This window comes from Oncorhynchus mykiss, chromosome 7 (genome assembly GCF_013265735.2).
Source record: "Oncorhynchus mykiss isolate Arlee chromosome 7, USDA_OmykA_1.1, whole genome shotgun sequence".
NCBI lineage: Eukaryota > Metazoa > Chordata > Actinopteri > Salmoniformes > Salmonidae > Oncorhynchus > Oncorhynchus mykiss.
The window spans coordinates 21,421,312-21,442,516 of record NC_048571.1 but is presented as its reverse complement, the minus strand read 5'-3'; the positions used below and the strand labels follow the sequence as shown (position 1 = coordinate 21,442,516).

The window sequence follows — 21,205 nt, the reverse complement described above, 5'->3', positions numbered from 1 at the left end:
TGAGAGAAAGAAGTAATTCCGTAAACTTAAATAGCATTTTCACCCTGTTTGTGTGTGTTCAGTGGTGTCATGCCCATAAAGGGCACATTAACCGCCTCCAACGTCGTTTAAGAAAATGTGTCAGTGCGTCCAACCGGCCTCACAAGCACAGACCACGTGTAACCACGCCAGCCCAGGACCTCCACATCCAGCTTCTTCACCTGCGGGATCGAGACCAGCCACCCAGACGGCTGATGAAACTGATTAGTATTTCTGTCTGTAATAAAGCCCCTTTGAGGGGGAAAACTCATTCTGATTGGCTCGGCTTGGCTCCCCAGTGGCCTGGCTTCCAAGTGGATGGGCCTATGCCCTCCCAGGCCTATCCACGGCCTGCCCAGTCATGTGAAATCCATAGATTAGGGCCTAATTTATTTATTTGAATTGACAAATTCCCTTATATGAACTGTAACTTTGTAAAATCGATGAAATTGTTGCATGTTATGTTTATATTTTTGTTCGGTATTATTTGGCCAAGCTATGTAGCCTATTGATTCCTTCTTGATGAATAAATCAAACGAAAATATTTAGTTGTTTCTCTGTAATATTGTTGGCATTATGATTATGGTTCTAGATTGCAGGGGAAAATGTTCTTTCGGGGGTTTGAAAAATGCTAAATTCTTCCAGAGGAGAAACATTATGCCCCCCCATATCCCCATATCCCCCCATCCTCACAACACCCCTTTGTGTGTGTCTGTGTATGTTTTGTGAAATAAATCAGCATCTTTATAACATCCTGTCTGCATTTTAAAAGCATCCTGCGTTAGGCTACAACCTCCTCACTGTGTGTGTGGAAATGGGCATCACCATAGATCTGAATGATGCTGTTGTTCAATGCGTCTGACTCTCACTCAGTCACTCTCTCCTGACCACTGAGCAAAGCCGCGTCGGAAGCGAGCCTCCAAGGGGAGGGCAACATGTCAGCAAGCCGCTACTTTCCTCCTCTCAACTGCAGATGATGTGTGCATGTTTTGAGTGAGCTACTGATCGTTTGAAGAAGTTACTCCCTCCCAGCCCATGCTGGTAGTTGTAAACCCTAATTGGGCGTACGGTCTTTTGAACAAATTGAGCCTCGATCGGAACCTACTGGCCGTATGCTTCCTCTCGCTTCAACTGGCTGCAGTTCAGAAGGACAGGAGTAGAGAGAAGCAGTCGGGAGCCAGAGCTGAGCTGAGCCAGAGAGTGGCCTCTCAGAGTGGGCAGCACTATGGATCCGGGGGTGTGCGTTCTGGAACTCCTCGGGATCCTCTTCTCTATTGGTGCCTGGATCTGCTCGCTGGCCACCACCATCATGTCCACCTGGCTGACCCTGTCCACCGACCTGCTGCCCGCGGAGAGCTACGAGCTGGGCCTGTGGGAGACGTGTGTGGTGCAGGACCTTGGAATTCTGGAGTGCAGACCCTATGACAGTCTCCTCGGCCTGCCTCCGGACATCAAACTAGCCCGGATCCTCATGTGTGTAACAGTGGCCACGGGCCTCCTGGGTCTCCTGCTAGCCATTCCTGGAATCTACTGGATCAACAGCTGCAACCAGGGGCCTGAGGGTTTGAGGGTGAAGAGATTGATGAAGATGCTGGGGGGGATATTGTGCTTGGTCGCAGGGATACTGGGTCTCATACCTGTGTCTTACATCGCTCACCTGACGGTCATGCGGTTCTTCGATGAGGCCGTGCCGGCAATCGTGCCACGCTGGGAGTTTGGAGATGCCCTATTCTGTGGCTGGACGGCGGGGTTTCTACACCTGGTGGCTGGCTCTCTGCTGGTCACCTCCTGCGTGTGCCTACAAGAGGAGCCCTGCACCTTACAAATGCCTATACCGCTACAGAGAAGACATACACACGTACACAGTACCAATACCCCACATAGGAAGAGGTCCATGGAATATGTTTGATAAGCTATTGAGAAGTGAGAACAGTATTCTCAGTAGCCTCTGCCCTGTCTCTATCAATGGTGAATAAAACTGCTTACCTAAAGCTTTTTCATGCTTATTTACATTAGCTATAGTTATTGAGTACACTTGCTGGGACAAATCTTTCCCCATATATTGAGACAGAATGCTGGTACTTATTTCAATCACTCAAACAGGGTTTTGTGCATGTCATGTTTGCAAAAATATCACCTACTGTACATTTATCAAACAGAAATTCTTTATGGAACCAAAGAGACTACAGCTTTAAAAGCTGCCATTTCGTCCTAATACGTCGCTGTGCCTACTGTTGGTACTGTGGAAGAGATAGTGTGTGCAATGCTGCCAGAGAATTTGATGACAAGCAGTATATCATCTGTGAAAGGACTGTAAAACTACAATTCTGACCAAGGTTGATTATTCTGTATGTCAATGTCAATGATTGCCTTGGATATCATGTCTTATCACAATACCAATTATTTTTTAAAGCATCTATTATCCTTTTTGTCCAATAACTAAATGAAACCGGTTTGAATAGTGCATAAAAAATGTATCCCTTCTTGATATTCTACACGGTTACTCAATCAACAATGCATTATGGGAATAATTAATCATACAAATTGTAAATCGAACAAAGAGAAAAAGTATAACATTATACTGTAGAAAGCTAATAATAATTCAAGTGAGGAATGTACTAAGTATTTGGGAATGTGTGTTTCAAATGGCGAAAGATCAGGACTTGCTTGCAACAACTGGACAAGACAATGACTTCATGGATATTTGAGGATCTGATTGTATTCGTTGCATTTCTGCTGAAATTTCCACTATAGATTCTCTCTAGTTAGAGGCCAATATTACAGATTTACCACATACATTATATCAGATATATACCAATATACATTATATTGTATATTGGTCTGTAGAGGTTTTCTGACTCTGAATTGATCAGACATTATAGTGCCACAAGGCTACATATCCTACATCAGTTATATCCATACCGTGGAGAAATCTGAATATTAAAAAAAGTTGATGTTATCAAATAAAGAGAAAAAACGGACAAAAACCTGACCATGATTCATTCCTAAGCATCACAAACCGCCTGCTTGTGTTACACAAGCTCAAACTGTTGCTAGACAACAATGAGGAAGTGAGTTTAAGTAAGGTGAGGTGACAGACCAAGTCCAGTGGAAACGGAGCTTAAGTCTAATTCCCGCTGATTTCGGTCTTGGCTCCTGGGCTAAGCTGTAGTTAATGAACATCAGAATAATGATACGTAATGTGAGGATTGTCAGATTTCCTGGACATCGCCCATTACACACAAGCTTAATCAGGCAGGTCAGGTTCTTATACTACATTTTAAAAATTCAATTTCTCCTTTATTTATTTAGCCAGCTGAGTCCCATTGAGATATGAATCTCTTTCTCGGGGGTTCCCTGCGCGGCCAAGCGGAAGCAACAGCCGTAAAATACTTCCTGTCCATTTCAATGCTATAATTTCATTTCCAAATGAGACCATATTCCCTATGCAGTGTATTACTCTTGACCAGGACCTATAAGGAGCTGGCCAAAAGTAGTGCACTATTTAGGGAACAGGGCGCCATTTGGGACGCACACTTGCTCCTGAGTGTGCTCTGCTACAGTTCCTCCCAGGTCTTCACATTACGAGACCCCGCCTGGACTTTGAAATGCTCGGACTGCTCCCCACTGCCTCCTGTGTCCATGTTGTCATCTGAAAGATCCCATTGTTGTCTCCTCACAATGGAAGTCATTATAGCTTCCTATGCTAATCGCTTGATCTATCATAGGCAGTGGTTGGTCCTACATCAGAGAAACACATGGAGCCAACCACTATATGTTAAACAGCAAACAGCTCTGTTGTCACATGTCACTTTGAAACACAATGAAAGGGAACATTCGAAACTGTTCTATCCTACTTCAATCTCACAGTCACAGAACACCACAACAGCTCTGTTGTACAGTGCTGATACAGTTATGCTCCTTTCTCAGCAGATTGTGAAATGCCTTGTGGGAGATGTCTATCGCTTGATGGTTAATGATTAGGGCCAGGGTGGTTAGGGTCACTATTAACGGTTAGGGTTTGGGTTACGGGTTAAGGACAGGTTAGGTTCTGGTTACGGGTTAAGGACAGGTTAGGTTCTGGTTACGGGGTAAGGACAGGTTAGGTTCTGGTTACGGGTTAAGGACAGGTTAGGTTCTGGTTACGGGTTAAGGACAGGTTAGGTTCTGGTTACGGGTTAAGGACAGGTTAGGTTCTGGTTACGGGTTAAGGACAGGTTAGGTTCTGGTTACGGGTTAAGGACAGGTTAGGTTCTGGTTACGGGTTAAGGGCGGGTTAGGTTCTGGTTACGGGTTAAGGACAGGGTAAGTTCTGGTTACGGGTTAAGGACAGGGTAAGTTCTGGTTACGGGTTAAGGACAGGGTAAGTTCTGGTTACGGGTTAAGGATAGGTTAGGTTCTGGTTACGGGTTAAGGACAGGTTAGGTTCTGGTTACGGGGTAAGGACAGGTTAGGTTCTGGTTACGGGGTAAGGACAGGTTAGGTTCTGGTTACGGGTTAAGGACAGGTTAGGTTCTGGTTACGGGTTAAGGACAGGTTAGGTTCTGGTTATGGGTTAAGGACAGGTTTGGTTCTGGATCGATGAAGTTCAATGAGTTGTATCGATCTATTTCTTCACTATCAACGTCACTGTACCAACTTTAGTATTGTTACAGACTCATTTACAAAAAATAGTACTGTGTGTTCAGTCTTAGCAAACATCGTAATATTTCCCCCCCTGAAACATTATGCTGAAGGCAATAAGGAGGAGGTAAGACAATGAAGTCAATGCTCTGAGGACAATAACAAAGAACTTCAATGCCAGGGCGAGTGATGACACAACGGTGGGGAATCCAGAACATGTTACACAACATCTACAAAATGATAAACCTGTCATCTCCTTTCAACCTTCTACCTTAATGTCTGAGATTGTCAACCACAACACTATACCACGCAGCTATACTGTAGTAACGCTGTGCTAACTATAGACTAGACCAGGGCTCTCCAAGTTAACACTGTTCCTGGACAACTACTGTCCTGTAGGTTTTCACGCCAACCTTAATCTAGCGCACCTGATTCTAATAATTAGCTGGTTGATTAGATGAATCAGGTTAGTTACAACTGTGGTTGGAGCAAAAAACTACAGGAACAGGGTTGGAGAGCCCTGGACTAGAGACAAGACCCACAGTCAGGTATTTTAATATGCTCATTCTGCCTATGGTGAGTGTGTGTCCTGCCCACTATAAAGGCCTCTGCCTCCTTTAGCCAGACCACAACCAATCGTCTCAATGAGTTCCTCTGCAGACAAAAAAAAAAGAGTGTTGGACCCCTGACTGAAAAAGCTTTTTTTTTTCCTCCCAACACAGTGTACTGTCCACTGGTTCTGACTATCCTGACTTTCAGCCAGAGTAACAATCCCCACTGTGATGGTCCTTACTCCTGCTTTGAGAGGTCTGGTGAAGACTGCCAGTCTCAGCCTCTTCTCCTGCACTGTTCACATGAACGGGGCCCAAATGACTCAAATAGAGGCTTCACAATACACATCACTTCTTCTTGGCCTCGGGTGTCTTCATTTTTTAACCTTAGTTAACAAGGACATGTTTTATGTTTTAACTTGTCAAAGCAAGTAAAAAACCTGAATAAAAACCTTTAAAAACCTGAATAAAAACCTTTAAAATCCTCAAAAGAGAGCAATGAATGAACCAATTTGGGAAAGAATCTAATCCCTTCCTCCTTCCTCTTCCGTAGCACAATCAAATGGATTATGTGATTTTGTGGGTCTGCGACTGTCAAAACACCTACGACTGTTTCTGCCAGAGCCATATTTGACTTTAACACGATAACACCTTATGGCCGCTAACGGAAGCCTTGTTACCAGGAAACAATGTGGTCTATGTGTTCTAATAGGGGCAGACAGTGGATGTGTTCCTAATTACACCCTTTTCCCTTTATAGTGCACTACATTTGGTCTCTGGTCCAAAGTAGTGCACTATATAGGGAATAGGGTGCCACTTGGGACAAAGGCAGTAAGTACTCAGCGTTCACCAGTCAGTGGGGGAGCGCTGCAGACTGCAAGGCACAGTCAGGGAAAGAGGATAATTGAGGTCCTTGCCGTACCATCTAAAACCAGACTGAGGAACAATCCTGTTGCTACTCCACATCAAAACAAATAAAATTGTATCGATTAAAACATTGTCTCTTTTAATCACATGATTTATCACAACTATTTCTGACTGAATTGTGTGTGTGTATAATATTGTACCTGGATGTCAAGAGCCCTTAAAAGTTCAAGAATACATTTTCAATATAATCAAATAAACAACAACAGTGCATAATTTACAAACAAACACATTCAATGACACCAGCAATACAAATTAAATGTAAAACATATTTAATGTAATCCGTTTTCAAACTCCCTTTGGAGTGATTGCAAGGCAATGACTAAAAACAAGTGTGTTGCAAGTACATCCTCAAAAGAGAGAGTGTGTGCGCGCGCGCGCTCCCAATTACTGCTACTCTACAGGAGCAGTATTCACTGAATACAACGCAAACGCACAGTGACTGTAAAATAAAGGTGCTTTTTTGTTATCAACTATAGTACAACCATTAGGTATAAGAATGTTACGAATCAATGTATGATCAATGTAATGACATATTTGAAAGGTCTGCAGATCAAACAATAACAAAGTGACCATCCATCCATGATACCGAAATTATAGTAAACCACAATGACGCTATACAGCGTTTGTTTACAATTACATTGTTTACAAACAATGGAGTGAAACAAGCTTATATTTGGGGTTCTGATGGGGAATGACAGGTCATGATGCATTCATAAATTATATTCTTCAAGAATCAATGGAGTGTACACAAAACATTAAGAACACCTGCTCTTTCCATGACAGACTGACCAGGTGAACCCAGGTGAAGGCGATTGATGTCACTTGTTCTGAGGTTCTGAGGAGGGGTTCTCATACTAACCACATAGTTTCATCAAACGGCTATTCCTGTGTTATGTCACATCACTTCTGCTTCAATGCTTCAAATACAAAATTGGATATGGCCAACTCAGACAAAAATCACAAGTGCTCATCAGAGTGGAAGGCAGGATTGTCCCTGGCCTGAGAGTTACTGAGATTATCCATACTGTGTCCCACAGACCCAGGGGGTGACCCATCAAAGTGTCTTGCCTCTGGACCAAAAGGCTCCACTCTGGGTCCCATCTTGACAGGGAACCTGTAGAGGATGAAGATAACTCCACTGACGATCATCATAAACGACCCTATGATCCCGACCCCGATACCTGCCCCTGGTTTCTGGGTCACAGGTGCAGGGGGCATGTGGAAGTTCGAAGGGAACGCAATCGTTTGATTGGTCACCACCGAGTTCAAGTTCCACAGGAGAGGTATGAGAAAACACACAGCGGACAACAAGCACAGAGTACCAGCCACTGCGAACGCACGGCGGATAGGCGTCTGCTTCTCCAGTCCGAAATAGACGCTCCTGAGGGCGTAGACGGCGGCGGCGTTTCCACAGAACCCCACGACCAGCCCTAGCAGAGTGAGCACCTGGGCCGTGGCGACCTCCGGGGGCGTGAAGGAGTCAGACAGCGCCATACTCTGACAATACATGACCCTGAACCCAGAGGTCACGAGTGTATGGCTATAGAAACACACCCTCCAGAGACCGACCCAGGCCTCTCCTGAGGTGATGAAGGTCAAGTCGGCCACCTGCCAGACCCTCCACTGGATGAGTCCAAGGGTCACCGCGGTAAGGGCCCAACCCACGGCGCTCAACCACAGGCTGACGAACTGAGGGTGAGCCGTGTGAACCAGGTATGCCATATCACAACACAGAGAGCTTCACTTTAAACGGACAGCCAAGATAATCCACCGACAGTCCTCTTTGTCTGCCTACAGACAAACAACATCTTCTGATCAGATGAACTGAAGCCCCGTCATCTCAACAGAGCTCATCTCAGAGAGCTGCCGTATTGAATGAACAGCGATCTATTAAATGATCCTCTTTTTCACCCTCAGACTCCGGACTCACACCTCATATTAAGGAAGAGGCTTGGATACGTTGTCGCTTTCCCAGATCCGGTCCCTTTCCCAAAGCACCTGCTTCTCTCTGAGAGGTAAAAAAAAAAAGCATGGATCTGGTGAGAGCAGGCAGCTAAACAACACACCTGTGAATGTGAAGAGCCTCAACACAATGCATACTTGAGGAGGAAAGACAAAAAGTGAGAGAACAATGACTGAGGCAACTGTTGCCATGACACAGTCTACAAACAGGGAAATTACAATGGGGATTAAATGCAGTGGATCGGGACGCATTGATTAGATGTTGTCAATAGGCTATATGTCCCCATTTGAACTACCTCAAAGGCTGTAGTATGACCCAGGTTTATTGCATGCCATAAAGTAACACAATCAACATTTGTAAGAGTATGACAAATGTGGGATAGTAACAGGGAATTTATATGTCATAACTGAGGTTGGTGTTACAATGAACAAATTAGACATGCAGTAAGGGGAAGGGGGTTACCTAGTCAGTTGTACAACGGAATTCCTTCAACTGAAATGTGTCTTCTGCATTTAACCCCTCAGAGAGGTGCAGGGCGCTGCCTTAAATCGACATCCACGGCGCCCGGGGAACAGTGGGTTAACTGCCTTGCTCAGGGGCAGAAGAACAGATTTTTACTTTGTCAGATCGGGGATTCGATCCAGCAACCTTTCAGTTACTGGCACAACAGTCTAACCACTAGACTACCTAACCAATAACAGTATTTGAAAACATTGATTGAATATAATACACAGTGGGTTAAACCACATGGTAAACTTTTAGAAAACCCTGGCTAATGTCATTAAACAACGTAATCCCCACGTCTACATTGAGCACCCAAGAAAATCTAGCAATTTGTCTGCCTTGTCTAAAAACTGCCTTTATAAAATCAACTGTGTGACGTAAATTGCCGGACAAAGCATGCTAGATCGGTAATCAACCACACAGGTTGTGCTGATGAATCAAAAACAAACTGACAAACACCACATTACCTGTTAGTTCTGACAGGTTAGTAGTGATGAGAGCTACAGATCAGTAAGTAGTCAGTGTGCCGGGCCATCAATCGTCCTGGGTTCATTTTTTAATCCACTGTAAGCAAGACCGACGCTTCCTCATCTTGTACTACATGAAGTCACAGTCATAACATCTCTGTGAATGATTGACTCTTCAATTGCTATTCACCAGAAAGAGGAACGGGAAGGCGGGGCTAATTAACTGATCCTACATCAGGCCACACTTAAAACCCTGCCATTTCTTGGCTTAGTCATTGTTGTTATGGCCACTGGCCAGTCGGGTAATAAGCTCAAACACCAAGACCATCAGTCATACTGTTTATTGTCTTCAAATTGATGTGAGAGTACAATGTATGTATGGTTATACAAAGCATGGACATACAAATCCTTTAGTGTTCACAGTGGCAGACGCCCAGGCACAAGTCAGGTTGAGATGGGTCCCTAAACAGGGGAATTATGAGACTATAAAAGTGCTAATTCGCTCTTTGATTTTAAGATACATTTATTGGTAAATTGCACCTTCCGCCTTTAACCCAACTCCTCCAAAAGGAAGCTGAAAATACACATGCATGTTTTGGAGTGGTGCAGGGGTCTGCCACACTGGTTAAGTGCCTTGCTCAAGGGCAAAATGGCATGCAATGGCATCTAGGATTTGTTTCCAGCAACTGGCAACCCTCTGGTTTCCTGGATCACCTCTATAACCAGGTTACCTGCTGCCCAGAACTGATTTCAAACCTTTAATGACCTTTTTATACTTTTGGAATTAAAAAAAGACCAGTAACCCATCAATCCCAGCACATGACTAAGAAATAAACATTGTCAAGGAATACCATACTATTGTACGGGAAGTGGGGCCTGAGAACAAGATTGGTTGAAAACGTACATCTGTGCTGTAGCTAGTAGTGGTGTGTGTAATATGATGAAAGACAAGTACTGTTTGGGCAAATATGAAAACAACTTTAGACTTCTCAACCAAACCAGCACTGTCCCATTGAGGAAAAACCCTGTTAATGATCTAATTATAAAACCTATCCTTCACAATAAGAATATGTATATATCATTTGTATTGTAATTAACTACAACGTAGGTTTATAGGTGAGTTTACCTGAAATGTCAAGTCATCTGTAAATATTTAAAAGGCTACAATAAATTACTAAAATCATCTTTCAAACACGCATTATATAAAACAGACGCTCCGCCTCGTCTTGAGAATCATTTGAGAGCATAGGCCTCACCAACATCCCTGAATCAAACACGTTTCATCGATCTTAATTAATTTCCTCGAAGGAGCTACTTTAAATCCAGAAACGGGGTGTTTCTTCAGCACAGAAAAACAGCTCCTGTCTGTACTGTGGAACTGAAATGTAACAGGCTTCAAGTCAGTCAGTCAACGACCACAAAGCACACAGAGAATCCTCCATCATATCCAAGTCCAACAGCACCTCTGAGGCCCTCTAGTGGCCAATCTGTGTCAGTACACCACATTACCTGTGTGGCCATTGTCAGAAGGAATAGACTAAATGAGACCCCTGGGACATCCCAACTCTGATGTCACCCTATTGAAGTTGAAAGGTTAAGGTAGGGGTTAAGGTTAGGGTAGGGGTTAAGGTATGGACGTCCCAAGGATCTCGGATTGCACTAGCAATCGTCAGAACAGCAGCCTCTGCTCCAACAATAAACTATCCAGCAGACATTTCAGCTGCTCCTCTCCCAGTTTGATCTTGTCGTCCAGCTTGCGCTGCTCGATGATGAGGGCTGACTTCATCTTGACAAAGTGCTGGTAGTCTGCCAGGCTCTCGTGGCTGAGGTGAGCAGCCATGATGCTGTAAACCAGGCGCTCCCGCCGGTCAAGGTTCTCCTTGAGCTCTTTGGCGTCTTCGTGTTGTCTGATTAACAGCTTCCTCTTCTCTGACAGGGTGCGCTGAGAGAGGGAGGGCAGACAGAGTGGGCAGATCAGTAGGAGGGATACTAAAAAAAATGCAGGCAAGCAACTTCCTGATTGACTTACAGTACACACATCAATTAATGTTGAACATGAATATTGTAAGTTGGTAAATGCAAACATCCCTTTAGTCTGGTGTGTAATACCACTATAGCTCTGAGCTAATGAGGACGAGTGTTAACCATCTAATCCTGCCTCACGAGCAGCGCGGGGAGTGAGCAATGTCTTGCCTTAACCTCCACCCTAACCCCTACCTTCTCTTCCGGTGTGGTGTCTTCCTCCAGACTGTTGAGCGCGTTCTCCACCCTGGCCAGTCGGCCGGACAGGGAGAGCAGCAAACTGACCACCTTGTCCAGATCTCCAACAAACATCCTGAACTTGTCCAGCTCGTTGGGCTTGCAGACCCTCTGCACCACGGCCTCCACCTCGTCCCCCAGAGAGTTGTTATCGTGGAGGTCCTCCTGAAGGTTCTCCCTGGCCTCGCGCAGCACCTGCAGCTTCTTACCCAGGCTGTCAATCAGCTCTTGCTGTGGGGGGGAAAGACAGGGTCGGACGAGGAGATGATATTCAAGAGAGCCATTTCACATACTGGATAGTACTTGAAGCCCTATCAGACCTGCCAACCCTGTCCAACTTAGAGTACCAGAAAATTGGAGATTCGACTTGTGCGCATAGCACAGGCCAAATTGCCTCTTCAACCTCAAGAGGCTGAAGAAATTTGGCTTGTCACCGAAAGCAGTCACAAACTTCTACAGATGCACAATCGAGAGCATCCTGTCGGGCTGTATCACCGCCTGGTACGGCAACTGCTCCACCCACAACCGTAAGGCTCTCCAGAGGGTAGTGAGGTCTGCACAACACATCACCGGGGGAAAACTACCTGCCCCCCAGGACACCTACACCACCAGATATCACAGGAAGGCCATTAAGATCATCAAGGACAACAACCACCTGAGCCACTGCCTGTTCACCCCGCTATCATCCAGAAGGCGAGGTCAGTACAGGTGCATCAAAGCAGGGACCGAGAGACTGAAAAACAGCTTCTATCTCAAGGCCATCAGACTGTTAAACAGCCACCACTAACATTGAGTGGCTGCTGCCAACACACTGACTCAACTCCAGCCACTTTAATAATGGGAATTGATGTAAAAATGTATCACTTTAAACAATGCTACTTAATATAATATAATGTTTACATACCCTACATTACTCATCTCATATGTATATGTATATACTGTACTCTATATCATCTACTGCATCTTAATGTAATACATGTATCACTAGCCACTTTAAACTATGCCACTTTGTTTACATACCCTACATTACTCATCTCATATGTATATACTGTACTCGATACCATCTACTGCATCTTGCCTATGTCATTCTATACCGTCACTCATTCATATATCTTTATGTACATATTCTTTATCCCTTTACACTTGTGTGTATAAGGTAGTAGTTGTGGAATTGTTAGGTTAGATTACTCGCTGGTTATTACTGCCTTGTCGGAACTAGAAGCACAAGCATTTCGCTACACTCGCATTAACATCTGCTAACCATGTGTATGTGACAAATAAAATTTGTATTTAGTGCCAAGATGTTTATATTTATTTTGATTATACTTTTGTAATGCTCTTTGTGACGTGGATCATAATTACAGTCTATCAGGTTGCGTGATCCTCGTCATGTTACGTGGAAAATACAACTTATGGGACGCAGAATTAAATGTACATCACACTCGCACAAATGACACCAGTTATTTGTCGTATTTGCATTTCATTTCTTTCACTAGTAAATGCAAGTGAACTGCTGACACTTTAGAGCCCACTGAATATCCATCTTATGTTCGCTAACGTTGGCTTGAAACAATTAGTGATCACCTTCCCACAACACACGGAGTCGAAAAGGGATTTGTCCATGTGTTTACGTACAGCTGACAGTCTTCAAACTCAGCATCACAACAAACAGGAGGGGCAGACACCGGGTAGCTACGTCCAATTATGATGTATTCATCTCCATGTCTGTTGACACAAACTCTGTACATGTCTGTGTGTTGCAGCTCGAGAATCGGGCTGTTAGATTTACTCAGTGGATTTATTTGTATTCAAATGTATAAAATCAGGCCCTATTGATTTCTGCATACTTTTAACTTGGATCTCATACCCGTGTACATGGACAGGTAATTGCATAGTTGGTAAGCAAAATGCGTGCATGTTGGCAGGTCTGCACTATTCCCAAATCCTGGTCCTGGAGAACTGCAGAACAGCAGGTTGTCGTCTTGGCTCAGCATTCAACTAATCAAAGTGATGAAGATCAGTTGAATCGGGTATTACGACGATATCTGCAGTCCTGTGACTCTCCAGGAGCTGGATTGATGATCAGTTATTGATATGGTATGAAACAGTCAGTATTAATAATATATTTTATTGTCACATACACCAGACAGCTGCAGTGAAATGTGTGGTTTTAGAGCAGGGCTCTTCAATCTTGTTCCTGGACAGCTACTGTCCTGTAGGTTCTCACTCCAACCTTAATCTAGCAGACCTGATTCAATAATTAGCTGGTTTATTAGATGAAATCAGGTTAGTTACAACTGGGGTTGGAGCAAAACCCTACCGGAGGATAGCTCTCCAGGAACTGGGTTGGAGAAACCGGTTTTACAGGGTCAGTATACTACGCTGTGTCTCTGTACCTTCTTGCTGGCCAGGTCGATGTCCAGTTCGTCCTCGGAGTCTTCCTCCAGCTCCTCCTCCTGCATGTCCTTCATCTTGTTGAGCAGCTCAGCCTTGGGGGCAGATGTACTGTAGTAGGTGGAGCTGGTCACCAGGGCCCCTGTGGCAGCAGACATGCCCCCCTCCTCTCTCCTGGAAGGGGACAGACAGAAAGCAGAGGGTTATTTAACCAATAAGGCCCAAGGATGTATGATATACGACCAATATACCACGCCTAAGGGCTGTTCTTAAGCACAACATGAAGCGGAGTCCCTGGATACAGCCCTTAGCCGTGGTGTATTGGCCATATACTCCAGAGACCCTCTCCGGGATAGCATCATCGGGGTCTTGGGTCTGGCTGTATCCTGTCGGGCACAAAACTCAACTCCCTCTTGTAACCTCAACCGCCAACAATAACATGGGAGTCCTTTCTTTTGCTTGCTTGCTTGCTTGCTTGCTTGCTTGCTTGCTTGCTTGCTTGCTTGCTTGCTTGCTTGCTTCGTGCTGCCCTTCTGGCAGCTTTATGGGCCTCGCACAGCTGGTGAGCAATCCGCCCTTGATTACCCACCAGCTCACAATCAGCCCCAATTAGTCCTGGCCGGAGAGCCCGTCGAGACCTGGTACGTCCAGCAGATGGAGCCATCGCCTCGTGATGTATACTCCATCTGTTACCAGGCCTCGACGAGTCTCCCCCTGGTGGCTGACCTGCTGTACGCCACACTACCCAATATATATATATATATATCTCTCTCTCTCTCTCTCTCTCTGGTTATTAGTACTGTATATTCCCTATGTAGTGCAATACTACTGAGAAGAAAGTAGGCAATAGGATGTCATGTGAAATGCAGGAGGTGACAGCTCCAGGGAGGTGACAGCTCAGTATCGACGGGGCCAGAGCAACTCCTACAGTTCTAGAGAGGTCGGTTCAAATTGTAGGTAAAATGGAAGGTTTGTGCCCCTCTTCCATTGTATTCAGTTGTAGTCTGTGGTTTAATATAGCGCCAACAGGGGGCATCTGTGTAAAGTGTTTAGAACTGAAATACATGTTTTTGTCATGTATACATTTCTCTCTACTCATCCTCTCAATGGAGAGAAATATAAAACACAACACCATAATGTGTTGTTTTTTTGAAACTCATCTGAACAAACACCTCTGAAGTGGGAGAGGAAGTCAGTCTGATAAAAACGCAATTACAACAAAAATACACAGCACCATGTGTGATTATCTAGATGATGCTATGACTACCAGTAAATGCTCAGTTAATTTGTTCATAAATGTTAGAATTCTGCACTGCCAGATCCCATTCCCAGTCAGCTCACCTTTCATCCATGCCCCTGGGCGGCAAACACTGTTTGGGGGAGACTTTCCTCCTCTGGTGCCCCCCATCCAAGATCTGCTCCCCCTGGGGGAAGATCCCCCCCATCAGATCCATGGTGGTCTTCATCTTACTCTGGTCCAAGATGTCCACCAGGGACTTATCCTTGTCCATGATGTCTCTGGCCAGCTCCTCTCTCTTCACATCTTCCTCCGAATTACTCTTCTGAGGCTGCTGGGGACCCATGACGGCGGTACCGGAGGGACCGTTGGTCTGAGACCGCCCAGGGGACAGGGCCTCTTCTGGGGCTACAGTGAGGGTTGGGTCCCTGGGGGGACTCTGAGGCCCATGGCGTGTGTAGGGGGTGTAGGCACGGAACAGGGAGTAGGGCTGCGGCTCAGGGGAGGGCAGGCTGGTCGGTAAGGGCGGGGGAAAGTCGGGCCCCTCTGAAACTCCAGGGGCCCCATTTCTCTCGCTGTGCAGCAGGTACTGGCGGCTCTCCCTCTCTGTGGTGCTCTCAGCATGGACGATCTTCACAGGGACCTTCTTCCCTACACTGCTCATCTCCATCACAGCGTTGGTCCGGTTCTCTGGCCTGTAGAGACAACAGTAACTAGTCTTAACTTACAGTTATCCAAAGTATTATGAGAAAAATGAGTAATAGATGTTGTCATTTAAAAATGACATAAATTATTGTTATGAACACATTCTTTAACCTTTAGTCTCCTTTCCAGCTCAGTTTACTGAAACAGAAATAGGATTTTATGTCAGGAGCCAGGAGTGAGTGACATCTACCACATCTAAGCTTACAGTCCATGTTACTGACTGACAGTGGACAGGTTGAGTCAACGGTAATTAGAGGGACGGAACGGCGCCGTCGACTGAAAGGTCATGCAGTCAATCATATGACCAAATAAGATGACAGCCTTCTGTCGCCAGGTTTAATGTCCTGGCTACTGTAGCAAGAATACTGTGTGTGCCCCAATGCTGAGCAGCTGAAACCAAATCATTGGGAAATGGATCATAGGAAAACTCTAAACCATTCTGCATTCTGGTCTGTGGCACATCATACCATGTAATTCCAAACAATCTACCATAGCCTCCTCTATCATAGCCTCCTCTACTACGACAAAGATATGAGACTTCAAATCGCGCTGCCTCGCGCTACAGAATCAGGAGAGAGGTTCCTGCAACTAGGGGCCGTTCTGGCTCGGACAAGGCTTACTTACTGTAATTAAAGCAACACAGGACAGGGCAACAATCCCCAGTTTGTTACGCAAGGCTGTACAGTAGTTTGAGCGGGAGCTGAGGAGACGGGCATAAGAACGCCAGTTAAGCTGCTTAGCGCTTACCTGCTCTGGGCTTCATCCTGCACAGACACAGAGACAGGGGGCTGGTCCGTCAACCTCTGTGGAGCAAACTGAGGAGAGGGAGAACTAGTCCCACCTGAGGAGGGAACCGTCAGACTGGCAGTCTGGTAGGAGAATAAAGGAGAGTGGGAAGAGGAGGGTGGCGGCTCTAGCGTTGAATCAGCTGCTCCCTCCTCCGTGCCCAGTCCAGCGGTTCTCCCAGGGGAGGGAGAGGGGAGCTGGGTGGAGCCCAAGGAGCAGGCTTGGTTTGGGGCAGGATCCAGCTCTGTGCCATGGGAGGAGCAGCTGCTGCTGGATGATGGTTCAGCCTGATGGGTGCAAGGGCCAGGCAGGAATTCCTGGGAAGACAGTCCGTAGGTGGAGGATGTGGCTGAGGGGGTTTCCAGGCCTAGGAGAGGCCACTGTGGCATGATGATGAGGCCTGTATTCTGGGGCTTGGGAGCCACCGTTGGAGGTGGTAGTGGTTGCTCAGACACAGAGCTGTGGGTGTGGTTGGAAGGGTACGCGGGGAGGTTGTGGCCGGGGTCCGCAGAGTCACATTTGTATCTGTGGTCAGAGGGGTGAGGGAGAGGGAGGGGGGCGGGGGTGGCCACGTCTCTGCTGCTGTGTGGCTCTGTGTCGGTCAGTCTTGGAATAGACGGTTGTGGAGGCTGTGGGAAGTGGTGGAGCTGGGCTGGCTGCTCTTGGCTCTCGCTCGGCCCTCTGGCAAACAGAACAGGAGAGGCGAATATAAGACAACACTCACACTCACACTAAGCACATATTCAACTGAAATGAGGAGCAGAGGCCTTTCTGAATTGATTTATTCACAAATTCAGCACTTACTGTACAATAAAATAAAAGATCAACTAATCTCTGTAATAACACCCAGGGAGCAGCGAGTGTGTTTACAACCTGAGACCGGAGTTGAATGTGATAGCCTGAAACAGGATTGGTTTACACTTTTACCTGCAGCTTTACCTGGGCAGGGAAGTTCCCCTCCCAAACCCTGATCACCTGATAACTACACCTGGGCTGAACTGGCATGCTCCCCACTCTCCCTAACTCAAACTGATATTGTTATTATACTGTAGCACACACTCATGTACATGTGAGTGTATGTTACTGCACCGTCAACAGATAACGATCACCTTGAAATGTGTTCCAACAAAAGGTGGATAGGTTGTAACTGATCTGAGATCAGAAACTAGAGTAGAGAAGAGAATCATGTGGAATGCTCACCTGGTGGTGTAACTGCCTCCTTGCTGGTCCTGTCTATGGTCCAGAATTTCAGCAGTCTCTCTCCATGGCACAGGGATCTTCTGAAAGAAAATGAAGAATACACTGAATTGCCATAATATAACCTTCTGCTAAAACAGCACTCTGGCCAGCTGGTTTAATGTTTAGACGATACCACGTGGACTTTTATATCTTTAAACAAACTCATGCATGTCTGTGCTGACGCAAAAAGGAAGTCATGCAGATCACTTCACTACCGCTACACTAAGAATCACTCGATGGAAACGCTCACCTGTGTGTAGAAGTCTTGTGAGGGAGACGATCTGGACCTCTCATGGACACAGACAGGCGTCTCCTCTGTTCCCTGGTCCAGGATGTCGTCAGCAGAGTGGTACCTCCCCTGGGTCTTTGCGTCTGAAGCCTTCCTCTGCATGTTCCAGGTGACCTGGTACTCGGTGAAGGTCCCCAGCCTCTGCTGCTCCAGTAGGGCCTGTCTGCCTGCGGGGCTGAGGGGGTCTGGGTGTTTCTCCTGAGTTTCTCCTGAGTGGGCTCTCCCTCTGGCCTTGCCCGGAGAGTGCTCCAAAGTGCTGGAGGTGGTGCTGGTGCTCTGCTGGCCTGACTTGTGGATGGTTGAGATGGGTCTGCAGAAGGCAGGTTTAGCAGCCATTTCAAAGATCTTCCGTCGGTCTACAATCGGCCGTGCTGTTCCAACGGGATGTTCTCCCTCACCCTCCACTCCCAGCTTGTTGATCTTGTCTGGCTCGGAGAACGAGTGGACCCTCTTGTTCAGAGGGAAACGCTTGCGGCAGCCAATGCGGGAGACTATGTGTGAGTTGGGTTTGGTTAACGGAGCCTCCGACCCTGACCCGGGAGGTTCTAGGTCTCTCCTCCTAAAGGACGTGGCCTGGAGGACCCTAGCCTGAGCCTCCTTGAGGTGGTCCTTGTAGGAGGAGGAAAAGGAGCCGTCGGAGGAGGTGGACTTCCACCCCCCCGCGTCTGCCTCCTCCTCTGGCTCCTCCGTCTCGCTGGGGCAGGTCAGGGTGGCAGCGCTCCGGCTTTTCTGCAGCTGGGCCCTCTTTAGCTGGATCTCGTTGCGGAGGGTGGTGGCGTATCGGTCGCTGCGTCTCGCCAGTTTGCCCGTTGCAGTGTTGTTTGTTAAAGCCTCCGGTATGGCGTGGTTGGTGTCTCCCCCGCCGTTGGATGGTGGTGGTGGTGGTGCCGTAGCAGAGTGAATCTTCTCCACCAGGATCCTACTCTCCTGGGCCAGAGAATGAAGCATTGGGCTCCTACTCTCCTGGGCCAGAGAATGAAGCATTGGGCTCCTACTCTCCTGGGCTAGAGAATGAAGCATTGGGCTCCTACTCTCCTGGGCCAGAGAATGAAGCATTGGGCTCCTACTCTCCTGGGCTAGAGAATGAAGCATTGGGCTCCTACTCTCCTGGGCTAGAGCATGAAGCATTGGGCTCCTACTCTCCTGGGCTAGAGCATGAAGCATTGGGCTCCTACTCTCCTGGGCTAGAGAATGAAGCATTGGGCTCCTACTCTCCTGGGCTAGAGAATGAAGCATTGGGCTCCTACTCTCCTGGGCTAGAGAATGAAGCATTGGGCTCCTACTCTCCTGGGCTAGAGAATGAAGCATTGGGCTCCTACTCTCCTGGGCTAGAGAATGAAGCATTGGGCTCCTACTCTCCTGGGCTAGAGAATGAAGCATTGGGCTCCTACTCTCCTGGGCTAGAGAATGAAGCATTGGGCTCCTACTCTCCTGGGCTAGAGAATGAAGCATTGGGCTCCTACTCTCCTGGGCTAGAGAATGAAGTATTGGGCTCCTACTCTCCTGGGCTAGAGAATGAAGCATTGGGCTCCTACTCTCCTGGGCTAGAGAATGAAGCATTGGGCTCCTACTCTCCTGGGCTAGAGAATGAAGCATTGGGCTCCTACTCTCCTGGGCTAGGCTTCTACTCCCCTGAGCCAGACTGTGGAGCATGGGTGTCTTTTGAGAAGAGATCTTATTGTTCTCCTGAGAGACCCAAGGGTCTTCTCTCAGCGGTGCCGCCTTGTGGTCCTTGGGCGGACTGGGAGAGTAAGAGCTTCTAAGCTGGGCCTCTGTAGGTCTCTGGCCCTCACTCCTCCTCTCCCTCTCCTCAGTGGTAGGTTTACCAGATGAGGAATTGGAGGCTGTGTGTTCGTAAAGCAGAACGTTGGCCGCTTTGACATTTCCGTTCCGCTCCTTGCTGTTGGCGTAAGGCGGCTGAGGATGATACTTGACCTTGTTGGTCTTGTGGGAGGAACTTGTGGAGCCCCTGTCGTTTGAGCCCTTAGCTAGCTCCATGTCAGCCATCCAGACCTCTGATTTGCTCTGTCTAACACGAGTCTCTGGCTGGCCTGGCTGCTTGGTTGTGATGCAGTAGTACCTGATGTGTCCTCCGCCGTCATAGTTCTGGTCGATGGTCGAGGTGGACAGGGACGTGGTGGAGGACCTCACGTGGTTCCTACTGTTACTCCGGTTGGTAGGGAGCTCCTGGAGGCTGTGGTAGTAGCTACCAACGCTCTGCGGCTTCGGTGGATGTGGGGCGGATCTGGTCTGCAGGTAGAAAGTGCTTTCGTCGCTGTACTGCCGCTGGTGGTTGGGCAGGCAAGCGAAGGGAGACTGACTCTGTCTCACGTCTTGGCTAGACAGCGAGAACAGTTTGTTTGGGTTGCTGAGCTGGTTGTGGTTGTAGTCAGGTGCACCTGCAGCTATGTTTGGGTGGAGGAAGTCTTTCTTGTGAGGTGGAGGGTTGTAACTGCACCTGGGGTCTGGCCCATTCTCATTGTGAGAGATATGGTTGCCCCGGGCTCTGTAGCTGCTGTTCTCTGGGGCCTGTGGTGGAGCTCCAGGCCCCTCTGTGTAGGCAGGGTACACCTTGGTGGCAGCAAAGCTGTCATTGCGCAGGGGAGGAGGAGGAGGAGAGGGGGGGGCTGCTACCTTCCTCCTCTCTGGGACGTGCCACACAGGGCCTATGTGCGATCTGCCAGAGCCTGAGCTGGAGTAGCGGGAGCCAGGCTGCTCCTCTGGGACTGTCCTGGGGCTCTCTGAGCCTCCGTCCCCCTGGGGCAGCTGGAGGTTCCGGCTGTGGCGCTGCTCACCCTGAGTCTGGACCCCCTTATAGAACACGCTGCCCTCAGTCGCCTCAGTGTTGGTGAGGGCCAGAGCAGGCTCCGGGGGAGGGCTGGTAGAGGACAGGCAGCTGAAGGGTGATTCGCTCTTCCCACCAGACACTCCACCCCCAGAGAGAGGCTCAGCGCTGCGGTGGTACCTGCTGGGGGAGAGGCAACCTGGTGGGTAGGGGTGTGAGGGACGCTCTACTCTCTCCATATTCCCCACAGAGCTGAACTGGCTAGATAACTGGCGTAGATTCGAGTCGTGGTCCCCGCAGCTGGAAAGGTCTTTTGTGGATGCACTAGAATTCAATACAAGGAATTGTGTTAATAATCTGGTTAGCAGTAGCTAAGTTAGATATCTATTAGGTATTATTAACCATTTATTATGCCTTTATTCAGTGTTTTCTTGTTCTTTGATAACTGACCTACTTGT

General features: G+C 47.4%; 3 protein-coding genes across 10 annotated transcripts in view; 1 reads left to right on the top strand and 2 right to left on the bottom strand.

The window, feature by feature from the left end:
• Positions 1 to 819: 819 nt before the first annotated feature.
• LOC110527496 (putative claudin-24) lies at positions 820 to 2,995 on the top strand. The gene has a single exon (XM_021608809.2). The coding sequence runs from the start codon at positions 1,244 to 1,246 to the stop codon at positions 1,925 to 1,927; it is 684 nt and encodes a 227-aa protein (XP_021464484.1). The 5' UTR covers positions 820 to 1,243; the 3' UTR covers positions 1,928 to 2,995.
• Positions 2,996 to 6,181: 3,186 nt separating this feature from the next.
• On the bottom strand, positions 6,182 to 8,605 carry LOC110527493 (claudin-34-like). The gene is made up of 2 exons (XM_021608806.2): positions 8,545 to 8,605; positions 6,182 to 8,127 (listed from the first exon to the last, which is right to left on the bottom strand). The coding sequence occupies exon 2, from the start codon at positions 7,839 to 7,841 to the stop codon at positions 7,077 to 7,079; it is 765 nt and encodes a 254-aa protein (XP_021464481.2). The 5' UTR covers positions 7,842 to 8,127; positions 8,545 to 8,605; the 3' UTR covers positions 6,182 to 7,076.
• A 772-nt stretch (positions 8,606 to 9,377) lies between these two features.
• Positions 9,378 to 21,205, bottom strand: part of LOC110528813 (protein Shroom2) — a 28,573-nt gene continuing 16,745 nt past the window's right edge. For 6 of the 8 annotated variants that reach the window (XM_036982947.1, XM_036982950.1, XM_036982952.1 and 3 more), the window contains 7 exons: positions 17,924 to 21,071; positions 17,635 to 17,714; positions 16,396 to 17,115; positions 15,048 to 15,638; positions 13,709 to 13,880; positions 11,271 to 11,543; positions 9,378 to 10,995 (listed from right to left, as the gene is read on the bottom strand). In XM_036982947.1, coding sequence (XP_036838842.1) covers positions 10,723 to 10,995; positions 11,271 to 11,543; positions 13,709 to 13,880; positions 15,048 to 15,638; positions 16,396 to 17,115; positions 17,635 to 17,714; positions 17,924 to 21,071 — 5,257 coding nt within the window. In that variant the 3' untranslated portion in view covers positions 9,378 to 10,722. The remainder of the gene's footprint in view (positions 10,996 to 11,270; positions 11,544 to 13,708; positions 13,881 to 15,047; positions 15,639 to 16,395; positions 17,116 to 17,634; positions 17,715 to 17,923; positions 21,072 to 21,205) is intronic. The other 2 variants (XM_036982949.1, XM_036982948.1) reach the window with 2 other exon arrangements.

Coding starts and splice junctions, on each gene's coding strand:
- LOC110527496 (XM_021608809.2), top strand. CDS start 1,244: ATGGATCCGGGGGTGTGCGTTCTGGAACTCCTCGGGATCCTCTTCTCT.
- LOC110527493 (XM_021608806.2), bottom strand. CDS start 7,841: ATGGCATACCTGGTTCACACGGCTCACCCTCAGTTCGTCAGCCTGTGG.